At 42.3% G+C, this 18,536-nt stretch overlaps 1 protein-coding gene across 1 annotated transcript in view; it reads right to left on the bottom strand.

The window, feature by feature from the left end:
* Window positions 1-8,486: 8,486 nt before the first annotated feature.
* DGKK (diacylglycerol kinase kappa) overlaps window positions 8,487-18,536 on the bottom strand; it is a 150,630-nt gene continuing 140,580 nt past the window's right edge. The window contains 6 exon segments of the mRNA XM_061179058.1: window positions 8,487-8,566; window positions 10,387-10,510; window positions 12,176-12,286; window positions 16,206-16,292; window positions 17,287-17,428; window positions 17,997-18,157. Of these exon segments, the coding sequence (XP_061035041.1) occupies window positions 8,487-8,566; window positions 10,387-10,510; window positions 12,176-12,286; window positions 16,206-16,292; window positions 17,287-17,428; window positions 17,997-18,157 (705 nt within the window).

The raw sequence follows: 18,536 nt of genomic DNA on the forward strand, positions 1-18,536 counted from the left end.
GAAATGGCTATATTAACATCAGACAAAATGGACTTCAGAGCAAAGAAATTGCCAGGGGTAAAGAACAACATTATATATTGATAAAAGGGTCAATTCACCAGGAATACCTAATAATTCTAAATGTATTTGCTCCTAATAACAGAAGTTCAAAATTCAAGAAGCAAACCTTGACAGAGCAGAGAGAAGTGGAAAAAATCTATAATTATAGTTTTAGTAATTGATGGAAATAAGCAGACAGAATCAGAAAGTATATTGAAGAAATGAACAACAACATCAATCAACTGAATCCGACTGATATTTTACTCCACCCAACGACAGCAGGAATACACATTCTCTTAAGTGCACATAGAACATTCACCAAGATAGACCATATCCTAGGTCATAAAGCAAGCCTTAACCAATTAAGAATAATTGAACTCATACAGAATGTGTTCTCTAGTCACAATGGAATTAAACTAGAAATCAGTAACAGAAAAATAATAGTAAAATTTCCAGACACTTGGAAATTAAATAATATACTTCTAAATAATCTATGTGTCAAAGAAATGTCCGAAGAGTGATTAGAAATATTTTGAACAGAATGAAAATGAATCAAAATTAGTTGAATACAGCAAAAAGCAGTGATTTGAGGGCACTGTATAGCATTAAAAGCTCATATTAGAAAACAAGAAAGATCTGAAATCAATAACTTAAGCTTCCACCTTAAACTAGAAAAAGAACTAAATAAATCAAGCAGAAGGAAAGAAACAGCAACAACAAATGAAATAGGAAACAGAAGAAAAAATAGAGAAAACCAATGAAACCCAAAACCGCTTCTTTGCAAAGATCAGTAAAATTGGTAAATTTCTAGCCAGGCCAAACAAAGAAAAATGAGAGAAGATTCAAATCATCAATATCAGGAATGAAAGAGGGGAAATCACTACAGACTTCATATTCATTAAAAGGCTATTAAGGGAATACTAAGAACAACTCTATGCACATAAATTTGCCAACTTAGATGAAATGGACCAATTCCCTGAAAACTACAAACTCCCAAATGTCATCCAGATAAAATAGATAACCTGAGTAGTCCTATAACTAATATAGAAATTGAATTCATAGTTGTAAACCTCCCCCCAGAGAAGTCTCCATTATCAGGTGGTTTCAGTGGTGAATTCTACCAAACATTTAAAGAAGAATTAACATCAACTCTACACTATCTCTCCAGAAAACAGAAAAGGGAACACTTCAACCCATTTTTCAAGGCTAGCTTTATCCATATAACCAAAACCAGACAAAGACAGTATAAAAAAAGAAAATTACAGATCGGTATCTCTCATAAACATAGACTCAAGATCCTTAACAAATCCAATCCAGAAATAGTATGACTCAAACAAAGGAAGTTCATCCTGGGAATGCAAACCTGGTTCAATATTTGAAAATCAGTCAATGTAATCAATCATATTAGCAGTTTAAAGAAGAAAAATCACATATCAATTGATATGAAAAAAGCATTTGACAAAATTCAGCATTCATCCATGATAAAAATTATCAACAAACTAAGAATAGATAGAAACTTTCTCAACCTGATAAAGGTTGTCTCCAAAGATCTACATGTAACATCATGTTTAATGGTGAAAGACTGAATACTTTCCCCTTGCCTTAGAAACAAGGCAAGGATGTCTAATCTCACCAGTCCTATTCAACATTATACTAGAAGTTTTATCCAGTGCAATGAGACAAGAAGAAGAAGTAAAAAGAATACAGATTTGAAAAGAATAAGTAAAATTGACTTCTTTTGGGCAAATGACATAACCATATGTGTAGAAAATATCAAGGGATCTACAATAAAAAAGAGAAAAACTCCTAGAACTAACATGTTTGCTTAACAAAGTAACAGAACACAAAATCAACACATAAAAATCAATCCCATTTCTGTATCCTGACAATGTACAAGGAAATTAAAACTTTAAATACCATTTATAGTAGGTCCCCAAAGTGAAATGCTTAGGTATAAATCTGATAAAACATCTACAAAATCTATGTGGCGGAAACTACAAAATGCTGATAAAAGAAATCATGCAAATTGAGAAACATGGTATTCATGGAATGGAAGTGTCAACTGAGTAAAGATGTCACTTCTGAATTGGTCTGTAGATTGAACTCAATACCAGTCAAAATCCCAGCAGGATTTTTTTTTTGTAGATACAGACAAACTGATTCTCAAATTTTATGGGCAAATGAACTAGAATAGCTAAGACAATTTTGAAAAAGAATAAAGTTGAAAGAATCACACCATCCAATTTGAAAATTTGTTATAAAGCTTACAAAGTAATGAATATGGTGTGGTTTTTGGGGAAGAGAGAGACAGAACAATGTAACAGAGTAGAGAGTTCAGAATTAGACCCACACAATTATGGCTGTTTGATTTTTGAGAAAGGTGCAAAAAATTCAGTGATAAAAGCAGTCTTTTTTACTATAATACATGATGTTGGAACAGTTGGATATCCATATGCTTAAGAATGAACCTTCACCTAAACCTTATTCATTATACAAAAATTAACTCAAAATAAGTCATAGATCTAAAATTAAAACATAAAACTATAAAACCTTTAGAAATCAATGTAAAAGAAAATCTTTGTGACATAGGGTTAAATCGGGGTCTCTGAGCAACAGCACCACTGACATTTTGGGCCTGATAATTCTTTGTCATGGAAACTTTGCTGTGCATTGTAGGATATATAGTAGCATCCCCAGCCTTTACCCATGAGAGACCCGTAACACCATGCCCCGCAAGTCATGACAACCAAAAGTGTATCCAGACATTGCCCAATGTTCCTGGGGACAGAGTACCCCCTGGTTAAGAACCACTGAGTTGGAGAAAGAATTTTTAGATATAATGCATAAAAGCACCGTCCATAGAAGAAAAAAAATGATGGATTGTTCTTTTTATAAAAATGTAAAACTAGGGACTTCCCTGGCAGTCCAGTGGTTAAGACTCCACACTCCCAGTGCAGGGGGCATGGGTTCGATCCCTGGTTGGGGAACTAAGATCCTGCATGCTGCATGGCGTGGCCTAAAAAATAAATAAATAAAATGGAAAACTTTTCGTCTGAAAGATATTGTTGAGAGAATGAAAAGACAAACTATGGACTGGCAGAAGATATTTGTAAATCATATATCTGACAAAGAACTTGGATCCAGGATATTTAAAGAACTCTGAAAACTCAACAATAAGTAAATGAAAAACACAATTACAAAAGAGAGAAAAGAATTTGCATCCATTTTACCAAAGAGGATTTAAGTATGACAAATAAGCACATATAAAGGTGTTCAACATCACTAGCTATTAGGGAAAAACTATGATGAGGTATCACTAAACACCTATTAGAATGGCTAAAATAAAAATTACTGAATTCCAAGAGCTGGTGAAGATGTGGAGCAAATGGAACTTTCAAGCATTGCTGGTTTGGATGCAAAATGGTATAGCCACTATGGAAAATAATTTGGAAGTTTCTTATCAAGTTAAACATGATTTTACCATATAATCCAGCAATCACACTCCTGGGTATTTATCCTAGAGAAGTGGATACAATAACCTGGATATGAATGTTTATAACAGCTTTATTCATAATTGCCAAAAACTGGAAACAACTTAAAGGTCCTTCAATGGCTAAATGGATAAACAAACTGGTAGATCAATACAATGGAATGCTATTCAGCAATAAAACGGAACAAAGTGTTGATCACAAAACAGAAGAATCTGAAAGGCATTATGCTGAGTTAAAGAAGCTTGCCTCAAAAGGTTATATATTGTATGACATTCATTCCTTAAACTATAAGGATGGAAAAATAGATCAGTGATTAGAGGTAGGGTTAAGGTGTAGCTATATAGGAGTGATATAAAGGAGATTAATGGGGTAGTGGAAACTTCTGTATCCTGGTAGTAGTGGTGGTTACATGAATATCTACATGTGTTAAAATTCATTGAATTATACACCAAAAGGAAAAAAAAGCAATTTTATCGTATGATAATTTAAAAAACAGACAAATTCAATTCTGATGGTACTTTACTAGCTTTATAGGATGTAGTCTAAACTTCTTAGCAGGAGTTACAGGGCCCACCCTGGTGATAGCTCCTCAGCAATAGGGCTGTTTCTCTCATAAAGCATAAGAATGTTGTTTTTATGGAGGTAGACTGTGGTCCTGAAGGTCACAACTGTTTTGTCTCTAAGTAAGAGACAGTTTTTCGTATTGGAAAGTCGAGGATTTAGAATATCTGAGTTCTCACACTGGTGTAGCATTTTGTGGAATCCTGGTCTAGTACAGCCTCAGTTGCCTCCTTATTAAATGTGACAAATAACTGGTTCCCCCAGGGTCACTGTCAGTAGGGCAGAAATTGAACCACTTTCAATCCCAGGCCTAGCCAATTTTGCATCTGAACAGAACACTCCTTCCCACTTCAACCTTTATGGAGGGGAGAGGAGTATGTGATGTATGGTTTAGGGGAGCAGATTGTATTGTCGAAAGTTTTTCGAGGTACTTTTTGCATTTATGCATCTAGTTAGCAATCTGGGCTGTACTCTACCTCAGTTCACCTCCCCTGTAACTAGTTCATTTCATTGGAATCTGGATCCTGTTGAGAGAGTAGAGAGTTGGCTTCTAAAACAAAGACAGTGGCAGGTATTCCCCCATAGGATTGTCCTGAGTTGTTTTAGGTTTTAGAACTTTTTGTGGCAGCCCTTTTAGTGTTATGATCACCCTGATGGAGAGTCTTGGTTTGTGCTGCTGCTGTTCCCCACCCCTCGCCACCTGCCATCCCTACATGCATGTGGCTTGTTTAGAGCTTGGATGACAACCCAAGCCCACTCCCCATTTCCACCACCATTCAACTCCTCCCAGGCTGAGGTAAATGATGAGACACTGGTGTTGATTATATTTATCCATTTATTAAAATACTTTAAGAAGCAAAACTTTATTAACTTTGAAGACTGGTGTTCCATTTTGTGGGGAGGAGGAATAGGCACACTTTGTGGACCTTTTCTTTCTGCTTTTTTCTGTTACCCCATAACTACCCCAGTTTCCTCCCCCAATCAGCCCCTGGCCCTGCTGCTTACTTGCAGGGGCCTCTGAGGAAACAAAACAAATAAACAAAAAAACATAGATTAAAGATTAGCAGACAAGTGGACAAATGCAATTCCACAAACCATAAAGCCGATCAAGGTCCTTTACAGGATGGAATGGTGCTAATGGGTTTGGTTGCTTTGGTATTAGTTTCTACTTCTTATGAAACTAAAATTCTTCTACTTGTGTCCTGAGGGAAGATGACATTAACCCCAACTGTTTCTTCTGATCAACTTTAACCTAATTTATTAAATTGAAAATGTCTTCCTTATTCTTCCCTTGCCCCTTTGGACACAACACAGGCCCTTTTCCGGTGAGGTGACTGATAGCTGCTGACCTCCTGTTGTATTGACACCAAAAGCAGTTGATGGCAGTCCAAATCCACTGGCATTCTCCTTCCCCACTGTTCTTCTTGCTAGGAATTGCCCATTCAATCAGTCCCTCAGAAAGTGCTCCAAAGATGCAACCAAACTCCAGAACTTTGGCTCTTGATGTCAACTTGGAACATAATCGAGATGGATATTTGGTGTCTGGTCCCACCACCTGAACAATTATATTACTGCAAGTAGTTAACCATGAAGTCCTGAAAGGAGCTTATGCTTCCAGAGGATGGGCCACCTCCCTTGAGAAAGAGATCACCACTTCTTGCTTTGTTTTCAAGCTAGTATGTGCAAGAACAGGTGCTCAGCAAAGCTGTCTTCCTTGTTTTGGGAAACAACTGGTAACTAAGCAGTTTAGGAGGTAACCAAGGGATTTAGCAAGCCACACCTGCTCCTGGGCCTCATCCCCTATCAATTCTGCTCCATGAGTTGACTCCAGCCTCCAATCTTAGTGGTTTCATTCAATATCATTCTGATTCAGGGTGGGAGGATAGGGTGGGCGAAAGGGAATCCAGATGGTACAACAGAGCAACAGTAGCATTACAACATACAAAGACGGATAGTAAGTCAGCAAAGTAAACACAAGAGATGGAGTACTATTACAGTTTACTGTCATTGGTGATAAAAATAATTACAAGACACAGCCCTGCTTAGGCACTGCCAAGTAAAAGCTACCGTCTCCCAGGACTTCCTTTTGTTTCCTTAAATTTGCTCATTTGGAAATTTTTCATTTTGAAAAAGGTTCTTCTGAAAAAAATGCAACTTGGTTCCCAACTCTGTGAGTGAGCATGTGTGCAGCTGTTAATGTGTGCAGCCACGGAGGCGCCAAGTTGGGCTGCAACGGTGACCTTATTGATTTGATCTAATACCTCCTCCTGGGAAGAAAGAGTAATGCGGAGAAAGCCAAAGACACAGCAACAGCACATTCCCCACTTAAATACACACAGTAAGTTAACATATTCTGATGCTTAAATAAGTTTTAAATGTTTTCCCATTAACTTTCTTCCCTATTTGTAGAGCTAGGACTTTTTTGTTTGTTTGGCACAGCAATCAGACGTCTGGGGACTATCCCCTTGTTAGTATTTTTCTCCTCACCCCTGCAGAGGTGGAACACAGGTGGCTGGTTTAAGTGGGCTAGGCTGGTGGAGTTCCAGAGTTGAGAACCAGTGCTTAGAGTTGGATTGTGCACCTCGATAAACCAGCGATTGGACTGAGTCAGGTAATTGAGCACGCTAAGTTTGTCTGAGAAGTGGGGAGAGGCCAGTTTCCTGGCTTTCTCTTGATAAGTGGGAAGGGACACTTACTCAAAGGTATGAGTTGAGGGTGGGTGGGGATACAAGGCGGACATGAGAGAACCACTGGAGAAATACTGGAGTTTGATTAGATTTGCCTGACTGGGCGCAGGCATTCAAAAAAATGCTAATTGGGATCTGGAGCAATTTTGGCCTGGTTTGTTTTCATGAGAAATTTGGAAGAAGAACCATGGGAGAAGCAGAAGCTTTTAGCCTCCATTTTCCCAGGCCCATGTTCTTTCTGGTCACTTTGAATGTCCCTCTGTACTCAAGGGAAAGGAGCAAGAAGGGAGATTCAAAAGTGATTTGGGGACTTAACCAACAGCCTGCCCAGAAGATGCAGGCCAAGGTGGAGCTTGTGGGGAAGGGCCTAGGCTGTGACTTGATTGTCAGGCAGTCCCTAGCTCAGACATCTGAGTCACAGAGCTCAAGGCCTGGTTGCTCCATATAGTGTTTACTGGGGAAGGGGACAGCACAGGTTGGGGCAGTTGCTGATGTATAGTCCAGGACAGATAGAGCGAAAAAGGCAGCATGCCAGCTTAGCCCCCTTCTCTAGGGCATTGGTGTTTTTGTTCCCCTTTCTGTGGCCTGGCTCAGAATTTTAAGGGGGCGTCAGAATCAGCTGGGCCATAGGTAGATCCCAGCCACTTCTAAGACACTGAAAATGCACCAAAAGATTAGAAGCTCCACCAAGAACTAGGGCAGTTGGTAGAGGCATATGTGTGTGTAGGGTAATGGGGGTGGAGGATGGGATCAGGGTGGGGAGGGATTCCTGGGTTAGCACAATAAATTATAGGGTCATTTAGAGGTCGAGTTGTATTTTCAGTTCTTAAAAATATATATATATATTTATATATATACATCTTTATATGTCTCTATACATAACTATACTGCAGCACAGCAGCAAAACATTTAGTTAAAAAATCCAGCAAGAATGCAGGCAAACACTCTATGGAGGCATGCAGGCTAGGATCAAGGCAGTAGGAGGGGAGCCTGTATGGTTGCCATAGGGGTGAGTTCCAACCAATGGGCCCACCCAGCCACCAGAGCACCACCTGGACATGTGCAAAGACATACATGCGCACATGGAAAAACAGAAAGGGTTTGCAGAGAGAGCAGTCACCACAAGAAAAGATTTCACATGGTCATTGTAAGAGGCAAGTGGACAAGCCCCCAGGACCTAGTTCTCATCTTAATAAGCCAACTAGGAGAGACCTCCTGAAGTCACAAGTTGCAATTGGCAGGGATTGGGGGAGAAACACCACCAAGCCTGGCTGTCCTGACCCCTCTCCTCATCTCCCTGAGAGTATTTCTTTCATTCATTCCCTAGCATCAACAGTTTCTCTGCCAGTCAGAGAAAAACATTCCCCAACTCCCTGAAAAGGTGAACTCCCTTGAATCCTTTGTAGATCCCAGGCCATTCACAAAAAGCTTAGTTCAATTAAATACTGTAGTTGCTCAAGATGCACGAAGAGAAGGAGAACTGAACAAGACAACTCGGAACAAGAATCTTTGGCCAATGAGAAAATGTAAACCTCTAAGGAGACCTGATTGAGTCCAGGAAAAAAATGTATTAGTGTAAAGAATTGGAGGATCTTTCTTGGTGGTGCTCATGTTTGTTCTGAAATAATTTAGTCTAGCCTGTATTGAGGTTTCAAGAGTTTTTAGTAGAATCCTAAATGTTGTGAGTTCTCCTTCCAGCTTTCAAGGGTTATAGTTGAGATCCTGATGGTGTTGGAGGATCATCATTTTTTGCTTCATCTTCACGATGTCTGCGGTGCCACAAATTTCCTTTATAGAAAAAAAAGCAAGTATAGAAATAATGAGGTTAGCACATTGCCAGATGCCTAAATGTATGGACGCTAAAGAGAGCAAACAAAGAGTCCTTTAGGAGACAGACTGGTTTGTTCCTATTGTACCAACCATTTTTAAACCATCTTAGAAAACCAGCTGATGCCATGCAAGCCAAACACAAATGGGATGAGTTCTCAGAACCTGATAATCCATGAAACTGCTATTGACCCTTTCAGAGTCTTCAGAAAGACTCTCAAACACCATTGGTCTCCCAACTGGCAGATTCTTAGGGACTCAAACCAGTTGGACCAAACACAGCTTGGTCCAGGAGATTCTCTCTTGGCATCTGCATGAAGTCTCAGTTCCTCAAAAAAACAAAACAAACCATCACCCTCCATCCCTTTCCCCCCATGTCCACTATGGTCATCTCTCTCAAGCTTCCAGGTCATCTAGGCTCAGAATTTAGGAGAGACCGATGACATCAGAATTGGCATAACCGACAATTCTAAGGGAACCCTCTTTTGAGCCCCACTGACATATCAAGAACATTTAAGTCCAATTCTGAAGAAGGGGTGGAACCAAAATTCAAATAATGAAACAAATTTTGCATTTCCAGGGATTTACTATAACAAAGAGTAAGAGTGTTTAGATAGGTCGTGGAACCTGTTCCTGACCCTGTAGGTGCCCAGCACTGACACCTCCAACCCATCTCAAATAATACTGCACATATATACAATGGAATATTACTCAGCCATAAAAAGAAACGAAATGGAGTTATTTGTAGTGAGGTGGATGGAGTTAGAGTCTGTCATACAGAGTGAAGTAAGTCAGAAAGAGAAAAACAAATACAGTATGCTAATACATGTATATGGAATCTAAGGGGAAAAAAAAAAGGTCATGAAGAACCTAGTGGCAAGACGGGAATAAAGACACAGACCTACTAGAGAATGGACTTGAGGATATGGGGAGGGGGAAGGGTAAGATGTGACAAAGTGAGAGAGTGGCATGGACATATATACACTACCAAACGTAAAATAGATAGCTAGTGGGAAGCAACCGCATAGCACAGGGAGATCAGCTCGGTGCTTTGTGACCACCTAGAGGGGTGCGATAGGGAGGGTGGGAGGGAGGGAGATGCAAGAGGGAAGAGATATGGGAACATATGTATATGTATAACTGATTCACTTTGTTATAAAGCAGAAACTAACACAGCATTTTAAAGCAATTATACTCCAATAAAGATGTTAAAAAAATAATAATAATGCAAAAAAAAATACTGCTTTCTGGAGCAGGACCAAAAGCTTGTAGTTGTATTTGACTGGGAAAGAGATCTAAATATGACTGTTTTGCCATACTTTATCCACTGAGGAAAGGAATGGGTCAAGCAGAAAGGTAACTGGCTGTTCTCGTTTTTCTCTTCAGCTGTTTATATCACAGAGATCACAAAGCAAGCTTGCCTCTCAGGTTCTCTCCCTGTCAGTGTCCATATCACTTTCTTTTTTTTTTTTTTTTTTTTTTGGCTGTACCGCGCGGCATGCGGGATCTTAGTTCCCCAACCAGTGATCGAACCCGTGCCCCTGCAGTGGAAGCGTGGAGTCCTAACCACTGGACAGCCAGGGAATTCCCTCCATATCACTTTCTAACTCACACCTTGTCCAAGAGACTGCTTGGCATTCCCTAAGGTTGGCTCCCAGCTGGCCACCTCCTCCATCACCACTGTACTCGTGCACATTTCTAATGTGAGCTTCAGGTCTTTGGGAAGTACCCAGGCTACTGGGGAATTCTTTATGACCTCGATGCCTGTGGGAGAAACTTACCAATAAAACCCTGGATGCCTTGGCCTGATTTAGGTTTGTCTTCCTCTTCTGGCTTCTTCTTCCCCAATTTGGGGAACTTAACTTTCAATCTGAGGCTTCTACTGTCAGTGTCTGAAGACTTTTCCTGGCAAACCACAACAAGAGGAAGGTCAAAATGTTAGTTGCCTAATAGTCAGAAACAATTCCTAGAGGCCTGGCAAGGTGGTGAACAAGGATGGCTGCAAGAAGCAGGCAGATCTGCTATCTATCCAGGTATGGGAGATACCCCTACTCACTAGTCTTGTGCCCTAGAAGGCATCTGATCTTTACCAAGATCCTACTCTGTGCCAGGTACTTTGCTAAATGCTTTAATAAATGATCTCATATTAATAAATGCTCTTCTGAATTGCCTTTCAGAAGAAACCTAAAGGAAGGGCACGGGACCTTCCCTTGGAACCAAAGCTTTGGAAAGTCCAATGAATAATTGGTTCTCCTTCTGCTTTTCCCCACCAAAGTGGATCTGCGTCTTCTGTGGCCTTAAGGTGAGCAAGTTTGGTATCAAGTGAATGAGCAACATCTTCCTGTCTTTCTTTCAATCTACTCTGCCCTTCTTTAGAGCCTCACTTTTTCATCTTTATGGAAATGCTGAAGTCCAGAAAAGAGATTATGCCCAGGCCAGGCAGACTCCCATATTGAGACCTCAGAGCATGGACTGTTTGTTTCATTTCTCTCAATATCCAGTCTGTTTGCCTAGGTCAGGAGCTTGGTGCAAGATAGCTGAACTGAGTAGGAAGGGGGTGCTACAAGAGTTTGCTTCCTTTTCTGCATAACAGCATGTTTTTCTTCCCCAGGGGGCTACTGGTCAAGAGCAGCAAAGGCATATGAGAAAGTTATTAAATACTTTAAGACCCGAATTTGCCTATGGCTTTTTCTCTTAAATGGTAGCCCAATTGCTGCACTAGTCCAAACATGCTTGTATGGCTTGCTCACATGCATATAACTGGTGTATGAAGCCAGAAAACAGGTATAATGAATAGGAGAACCAAGGATTCCTACAGGTTGAGATGAGCAGTTCCATGGTGGAGAAATTTAAAGAAAAACCCTGTCAGACCATAAAAGGTATAATTTACCTGGTGATAGGTGGACATCTTTGAGTCATTTGATTTATGAAATGGGACTATTTTTCAATCTCAGAAGAGCACTCAGATTTGTCAAAAAATGATGACATCCCCACAGCTGTATTATAGCCACAGCTGCCATGCTTGATTTTCTTTTAAGCCACACACCTGCTAGGGGAAAGCATTGAGATAGCCTACTTTCCTCCCAGAGTGGGAGGGACAGAAAGCAGCAAGGAGAGGTGATATTTGGTAGATTTAACCACCAGTATGGCCTGGGCACCAACCATTTAGAACAGATGTTGGCTGTAAACACCTGGTATTGGCCATAATGGTATGTACCAGACGAAATTCAGTCCCAGCAGCAGGTACTGAGCAGGGGAGGGGAATTGCAGCCAGGAGAACAGCACAGAAAAAGACCATTCTTGCTTATTCTTTCCCAATCTTCTGCTACAGAGTGGTTCTTCTTTCTGGTTATGTTCTCATGGTCATCTAGTTTTTCACTGTGCCTTCTGCCTTGTCCTGTATACTTATGGTGAGGAGATGGGAGGAGGAGGCTCCATTAAACTCAAGCTGAAAGCCACTACTGGCCTCCCTATGCTACATCAGTCACTGTGTCCTGGCCCACACTGGAAGGCAAAGCACCAAGGAAGAATCCCTCTTCCCCTTTATTTCCCAATCCACAGGTCACATACCTCTGGAGAAAGGATTGAATTCATCCAGTCAATCTCAGATAGCTTTTCAAACTCCTTATTCATGGCATCCAGGGAAGTTTGCAGTGTGGCCTCATACTCAGCATTTCTCAGCTGGTGAAGACAGGAAAGAGTGAGTATCCAATGCCTAGCACCCTACCTTCATAGACTCTTGCCTTCTCCCCAACTCCCAGTCCCTGCTAGTGGCCATGAGACCACAGGGTGCCAACTTATATCTCCTTTGGCCCATGGTGTCGGTGGAAAGTATAGCCAGCTCTTTACTTTCTCAATAGGGAGATCCAGGAGACAACCAGACAGTGATGCTTTCCTTAGGGCTTGGCATGCTCACAGTCTGGCAAGCAGAGAGGCCCTTTGACCAGTATCAGTTAACACTGAGTTGTACCCCTACAGCTTAGGGTCCAGGATAAGGGTCCTACCCTTGACCCTCAAGCCCCTGGAGACACCTAAGTGTCCCCCTAATAATAGCTACCAATTTTTGAGCAAATACTATATGCCAGGCACTGTGCATACAGTTTCATTCCATCTTCCCAATAGCTTGATAATACCTTACAAAGTACTACTGTTCTCATTTTATAGGTGGGAAAACAGACTCAAAGGAGTTTAGTGCTCAAGATCACATGACTAGACAGAAACCCAGACCTATTCAACTCTATAGCCTACCCTCTATACCACACCATCCCAGAAAGGGTATGTGGGGTGGCCAGATGCTGGGGTGGGGGGAATCTTTATTACACAGTTACCATAATTTAAAGGCTGCTTTGTGAAGCAAGGGGAGGGCTAGAGAGAGATTGGCTCAAATTTTCCCTTCCTGGCAAAGAGGGTCTGCCTCCCCAGGCTGTGCTTTTAGCCCCTAGCTATTCACTCTTAGTGAATGATGGCTTGTCCCATGGGTTTAGGAAACAAAGCTCAAGCATTCCCTAGTAACCCCCAGCACCCACAGGATGAACTCTGTATGCTCCATGGGAGAGTTAAAATAGATTATTCTGGGACCATCTCCAACTCAGAAGAACCAAGTTCTAAACCAATAACATAAGTGAGATAGTTCATGTTCCATTAAATAGTGAGTTGGGAGAACAGATGCATGCTGATATCATCAGCTCTGACATGCTTTCCAGCCCACCTAATTTGGCTTCATCTCTCCTCTCTGGCATGTGCTTTACTTTCAATCTGGCACTTATGTGGCTTCTTGCTGTGCATGGGCCAGCCTTAAGTGGAACCCTGCCGACTGTCACAAATGGGTGGCAGGTGAATGAGCGAGGGATGGGATTGGAAGTTATGACCAATCAGGATGGGATATGAGAGGGGAACAAGTCATGTTGACAAATAATCTCTTGCTTTTGCTTTACAACGAATGATTTAGGACAGTACAGAGTAGCCCAGATGCACAGGACACGTGTGTGTACATGGTGGTGGGATGGGGAACAGTGGTGTCAAGTAGAAATGGCCATCACTTCAAGGTAAGGGGGAAAGGGGCAGGGATTCTTAGGGGCATACTTACCAGCAGTGCTCAAAAGGGATTTGATAGTCAAACCCAAAGCCACAGAGAAGAAAGAGGAATTGGGGTCTTAGAAAATGATTCCTAATCATAATAGGAGAGGAATAAAATGGCTTCCTAATGACTTCCTATTTGGCACCTAGAGACTCGGGCTCTGAAAAATAGTATATGGTTGGGCCTGAATCTTACGCTCTGTTCTCTTGTCCTTCTGGCTTCAATAGAGACCTTGTTCAGGACTCTTCTCTGAGATAAATGTGCAAACTGACTCAGGGGACGTCGTTGATCACTTCCTGGTTTCTGTTCTAACACATCACTAAGCCAGTTTGCCACATAAGGGAAATGGGAGTTACTGGGTGGGATTTTCTTCATCAAAAGGCTACATCCCTCTCCCAGTACTGACTGTTCTCCTCCTTCAAGGGGAGGAATAACAACATTCAGATGAAATAAGCCTGGACTTCCCTGGTGGCGCAGTGGTTAAGAATCCGCCTGCCAATGCAGGGGACACGGGTTCAAGCTCTGGTCCGGGAAGATCCCACAAGCCACGGAGCAACTAAGCCTGTGTGCCACAACTACTGAGGCTGCATGCTGCAACTACTGAAGCCTGCATGCCTAGAGCCCGTGCTCCACAAGAAGAGAAGCCACCGCAATGAGAAGCCTGTGCACCGTAATGAAGAGTAGCCCCCACTTGCCACAACTAGAGAAAGCCTGCATGCAGCAATGAAGACCCAATGCAGCCAAAATAAATAAATAAAATAAAAATAAATCTTAAAAAATGAAATAAGCCTTACATCCATGCCACCTCTATGATATGGCCTTTCTGGAGATATATGGTCATTCTTAGCGGCCGTTTGCACCCAGGTCTCATTTGGATGTGTGTATGTGTGGGGGTGTCCTTACCAGGTTCTATATTAAGTGTGATATGTGCTCAATTTGGGTTGTTGGCTGGCACAAACCAATTTTCATGAGCCCATGAGCCTCAAGAAAGCCTGAGTGGCAATAAGAGGCCAAGCTCCCATATTTCCTGCTGCCCAAATTGGCAAGGCCATTGAGCTCTGCCTATATATAGAAGGTACTTCTGGTGCTGTCCCTGAAGGCTGAAAGACTCTAGCCTGGGGCTCAGATGCTGGGACAGCCTGGCCTGACTGCCTTAACCACTCTTCCACCTGTGCAGTGTGCCAATTAGATGTGCAAATGGAAAAGGGGAAGTGGCTGCACTTCTTGCAAAAATCAACTCAGAGGCCCCTCTTCAAATAAACCTTAATTAGATGAGAGGCAAGAACAGTACCTTCCTAGGGGCCTTAGCAGCAGACCTCAAAGTGGAGTGGTCATGATCAGTTGACTCATTAAAGCACACTCACCAGGTGTGCCTATGGGCTTTGCATTATGAGAAACAGCAACTCTTCCTGTAGCTCAAAAACTGAGCCTCAGTCCATTTTCCCTAACACTAATAAAATCTACCATCTGTCAAGCTGCTAGGAAGAGCTAGGCACATAATATACAGTAGTTTGTTTAATCCTCACAACAACCTGGACAGGTAGAGATTTTAATTCCTATTTTGTAGGTAGGGAAACTGAGACCCAGAGAGGTGAAGTTACCTCACATACCTACTGTTATGGATTCATTTGTGTCCCCTCCAAAAAGATATCTTGAAATCCTAACCCTCAGTACCTCAATTATTTGGAAATAGGGTCATTGCACATGTAATTATTAAGATGAGATCATTGGTCTGGTCTGGACTCTGGAGTAGGGTGGGCCCTGATCCAGTAAGACTGGTATCCTTTAAGGAGATGGCCATGGGAAGACAGAGAGACACAGGGAGAGCACCATGTGAATATGGAGGATTGGAGTAATGCATCTACAAGCCAAGGAACACAGCAAAGATTGCCAGCAAGTCACCGGAAGCTAGGAAGAGGCAAGGAAGGATTTCCCTACAGGTTTCAGAAGGAACATGGCCCTGCTGACACCTTGATTTCAGGCTTCTAGCCTACAGAACTGTGAGACAATAAAGTTCTGTTGTCCTAAGTTACCCAGGTTTTAGTACTTTGTTACAGCAGCCTTAGGAAACTAATATAGCTAGTAATTGGCAGATTTGGGATTTGAACTCAGAGACCCCCAACTTTTCCCACTATTCCTTACTGTCTTTCCACATGGTGAGAGACGTATGTGGAAACTTGGGAGATGCAGAGCAGCTCAAAAGAGCTCACCCTTTTCTACTGAAACTATATTAGGTATGATGAGAAAATGCTGCTTTTGTTTGGCCTGGTCTGGGCCCAGGAGACATTTGCCAAAGGAGATAGGCTTTTCTTCAAGGACATTGTAGTCCCTATGGATTTGCATAACTTATAAAGTGACACGATCAATGACAACTCTGGGTGAAGATGACACAGCAGGGACTGCCAGGTAAGCACCTGGCCAAAATGCTCCTACATGTCTTCCAATGCCCTAGAACCAAGCACAGGCTGTGACCAAATTCAGATGGGATACTTTGCCCTCCCTGTTCCAACCCCATCCACTCACCAAGTTTTCATCCAGGAAAGCTTTGGTGTCATCGTAGAGCCCTTTAAGCCTAAATGTAACATCTACTGCGTCATTTCTGGTTAGAGTCTGAGAGGAGAAGAAAGGAAAAGAAAGGAAGGGAAAGGACAAAGACAGAGGAGTTGTTGGTTAGTAAGCATGCAGCTGGCTTCTCTGTGGGAAAGTAGGAGCAGGCTAGTAGGATGTGGCTATAAGTGGAAAAGTAATATTCACAATATAGCACAACTAGTAGTTCAGCATGGGCACCAACCAGTCAAAACTGATGCCAGCTATCGACTACCAGTACAGCTGTATTGGTGTGTTGTATGCTGTGGCACAGCACAACTTGGCATTTGGCATCACTGATTGAGTGCTATGGGTATAAGGAAACAGGGAATATGCAAACCAGATAGTAAGTTTGAGGCCACTTGTTGCCATTAGGCTGAAGCCACCTTTCCCATGGTACACGAAGTTAGGCCTAACCATCTGTCTTCTTGAAACTCCAGGCCTGGAGCTCCAGGCCTCTTCCAACTAAGATCCGGCCCCAAATAAACAGGTAACCTACATTTTAGGAGGCCCTGACCCTGTATGTGGCCCTTTTGTATTGTTTGCCTAGCACTAAAGTTACTTTTTAAAAGCATCACTTAAAAATCTTCTGCCAGTGGGTAAAGTCACAGAATGGCACATTTAACATCAAGAATCTAATCTAGACCTTCCCCTCAAGAGGAAAACCAAGGCAGCCTGGAGCACAAGTTTCAATGACAAGTGTCACCTTAACAGGTTATATAGGGATCCACTTGGAATGAGGAAGGGCCTAAGCCAAGTTCCTCTCCATTCTCAGGCTATTTCTCCTTGAGGCCAGTGTGGTAGATAGCTATCAGGCTGATGAAATCTGCTATGGGATTCTCCCGGTAACCACTCTGGACCTGTAACAAGTCAAGCAATATCTGCCTCCCTCACTACTCTATCCATCAGTTTCCTGCCATGTCATTTGCCCAGTTTCTCTACCCAGCCTCCAGCTCCCCTTCCTTCCCTTTCCTATTTAGTTTGACTCCTTTCCTTCATCTGCCCCTTCCCCCCTTACCTCAATGGGAGTGCAGGAAGCTGCACCTGCCTCATTGCTACTGTCTTTGTTGTAAAATATATCATTCAGGATGTTAGCACTGGCATTCACAGAATCCATGAGGACAGACACATGCTGGTGGACCTTGCTCAGGTCAGTAAGTCTGTAATAAAGCAAGGACAGATAAATGAGTCTAGAGTTCTGAAGGATGTCTGGCCTGAGGTGCTGGTGAGGGCTGGGATTAAGGGTAAATTGTATTCTTTACTCTCTCCTGTTATTTCTTCTCATTTCTAGGGAGTCACCTATGCCAGAAAATGTTTCTACTCTTCTCTAGGTATTCACTTTTGTCCATCCTTGTCTCGCCAGAATTAGATACTGGGTGCTTTGGGAGAGTGGGAGGCTAGAATAGAGGAAGGAGCTGACTCCAGAAACTCTAAGGCCCTCCTGATATTTAAGGGCAAGGATAAACATTTTTAGTCCTGTTGGGTCTGGGGCAGCAAGAGGAGATCAAAATTTATCTCTGGGCCTAATGAGAGAGGTCCAAGCTGGCTTACTGCTGACCACAAAGACTATTTCCTACCTAGAATGTCAGGGTCCCTGTCAATCTTCAGAGCTCTGAGCAAGACTCCTTTCTGAGGCCAGGCTCTCCAGTAGCCAATAGATACAAGTTGGCTTCTTCTCCCTATCTCTTCTTGGGATTCCCAGCCCTGTATCTGGGCCAGTCCACTTACCTGCTGATGAGGTTTTCTGCAAGCTGAGCTAAGTGCTGCATCTGGGCATACTCCTCATCAGAGAGGCTATCTTGAGATTCCTGGGAGTCCAGCTGGGGTTGAGAGGCAGCCTGGATTTCAGAATGCTTGCACTCCCACATTTTCATTGAGTTCTCAAAGTCCTGGCGATAAAGACAGCGGCAGAGCCTAAAGATTGCTGTAGCTAAGACGGCATGTGACAGATCTGTCTGTGAGTCTGATATTTGTGGGTACTGTGGGGAAAGGGGAAAGAGGGCCTCATCCATTCCCCCATACACCCATCTCCACACCCATACATCTGTCCAACATTTTATTCAATGTCTCTTTCATACTAAGCAGTTTTAGTTTTTTTGTTGTTGTTGTTGTCATTGTTGCTGTTACCATGCCAAGTCTTGGGACAACATACTTGAATCAGACAGATGTCTGCCTTCCAGAAGCTCCTATAGGTAGGTATCATGATCAATAAGAAAGTGGAGCCCTTTTCAGCTCCCTTCTTTGCCAAATCTAGGCAATATATTCTGA

The sequence above is a fragment of the Eubalaena glacialis genome, chromosome X (genome assembly GCF_028564815.1).
Source record: "Eubalaena glacialis isolate mEubGla1 chromosome X, mEubGla1.1.hap2.+ XY, whole genome shotgun sequence".
In the NCBI taxonomy this organism is placed as follows: domain Eukaryota; kingdom Metazoa; phylum Chordata; class Mammalia; order Artiodactyla; family Balaenidae; genus Eubalaena; species Eubalaena glacialis.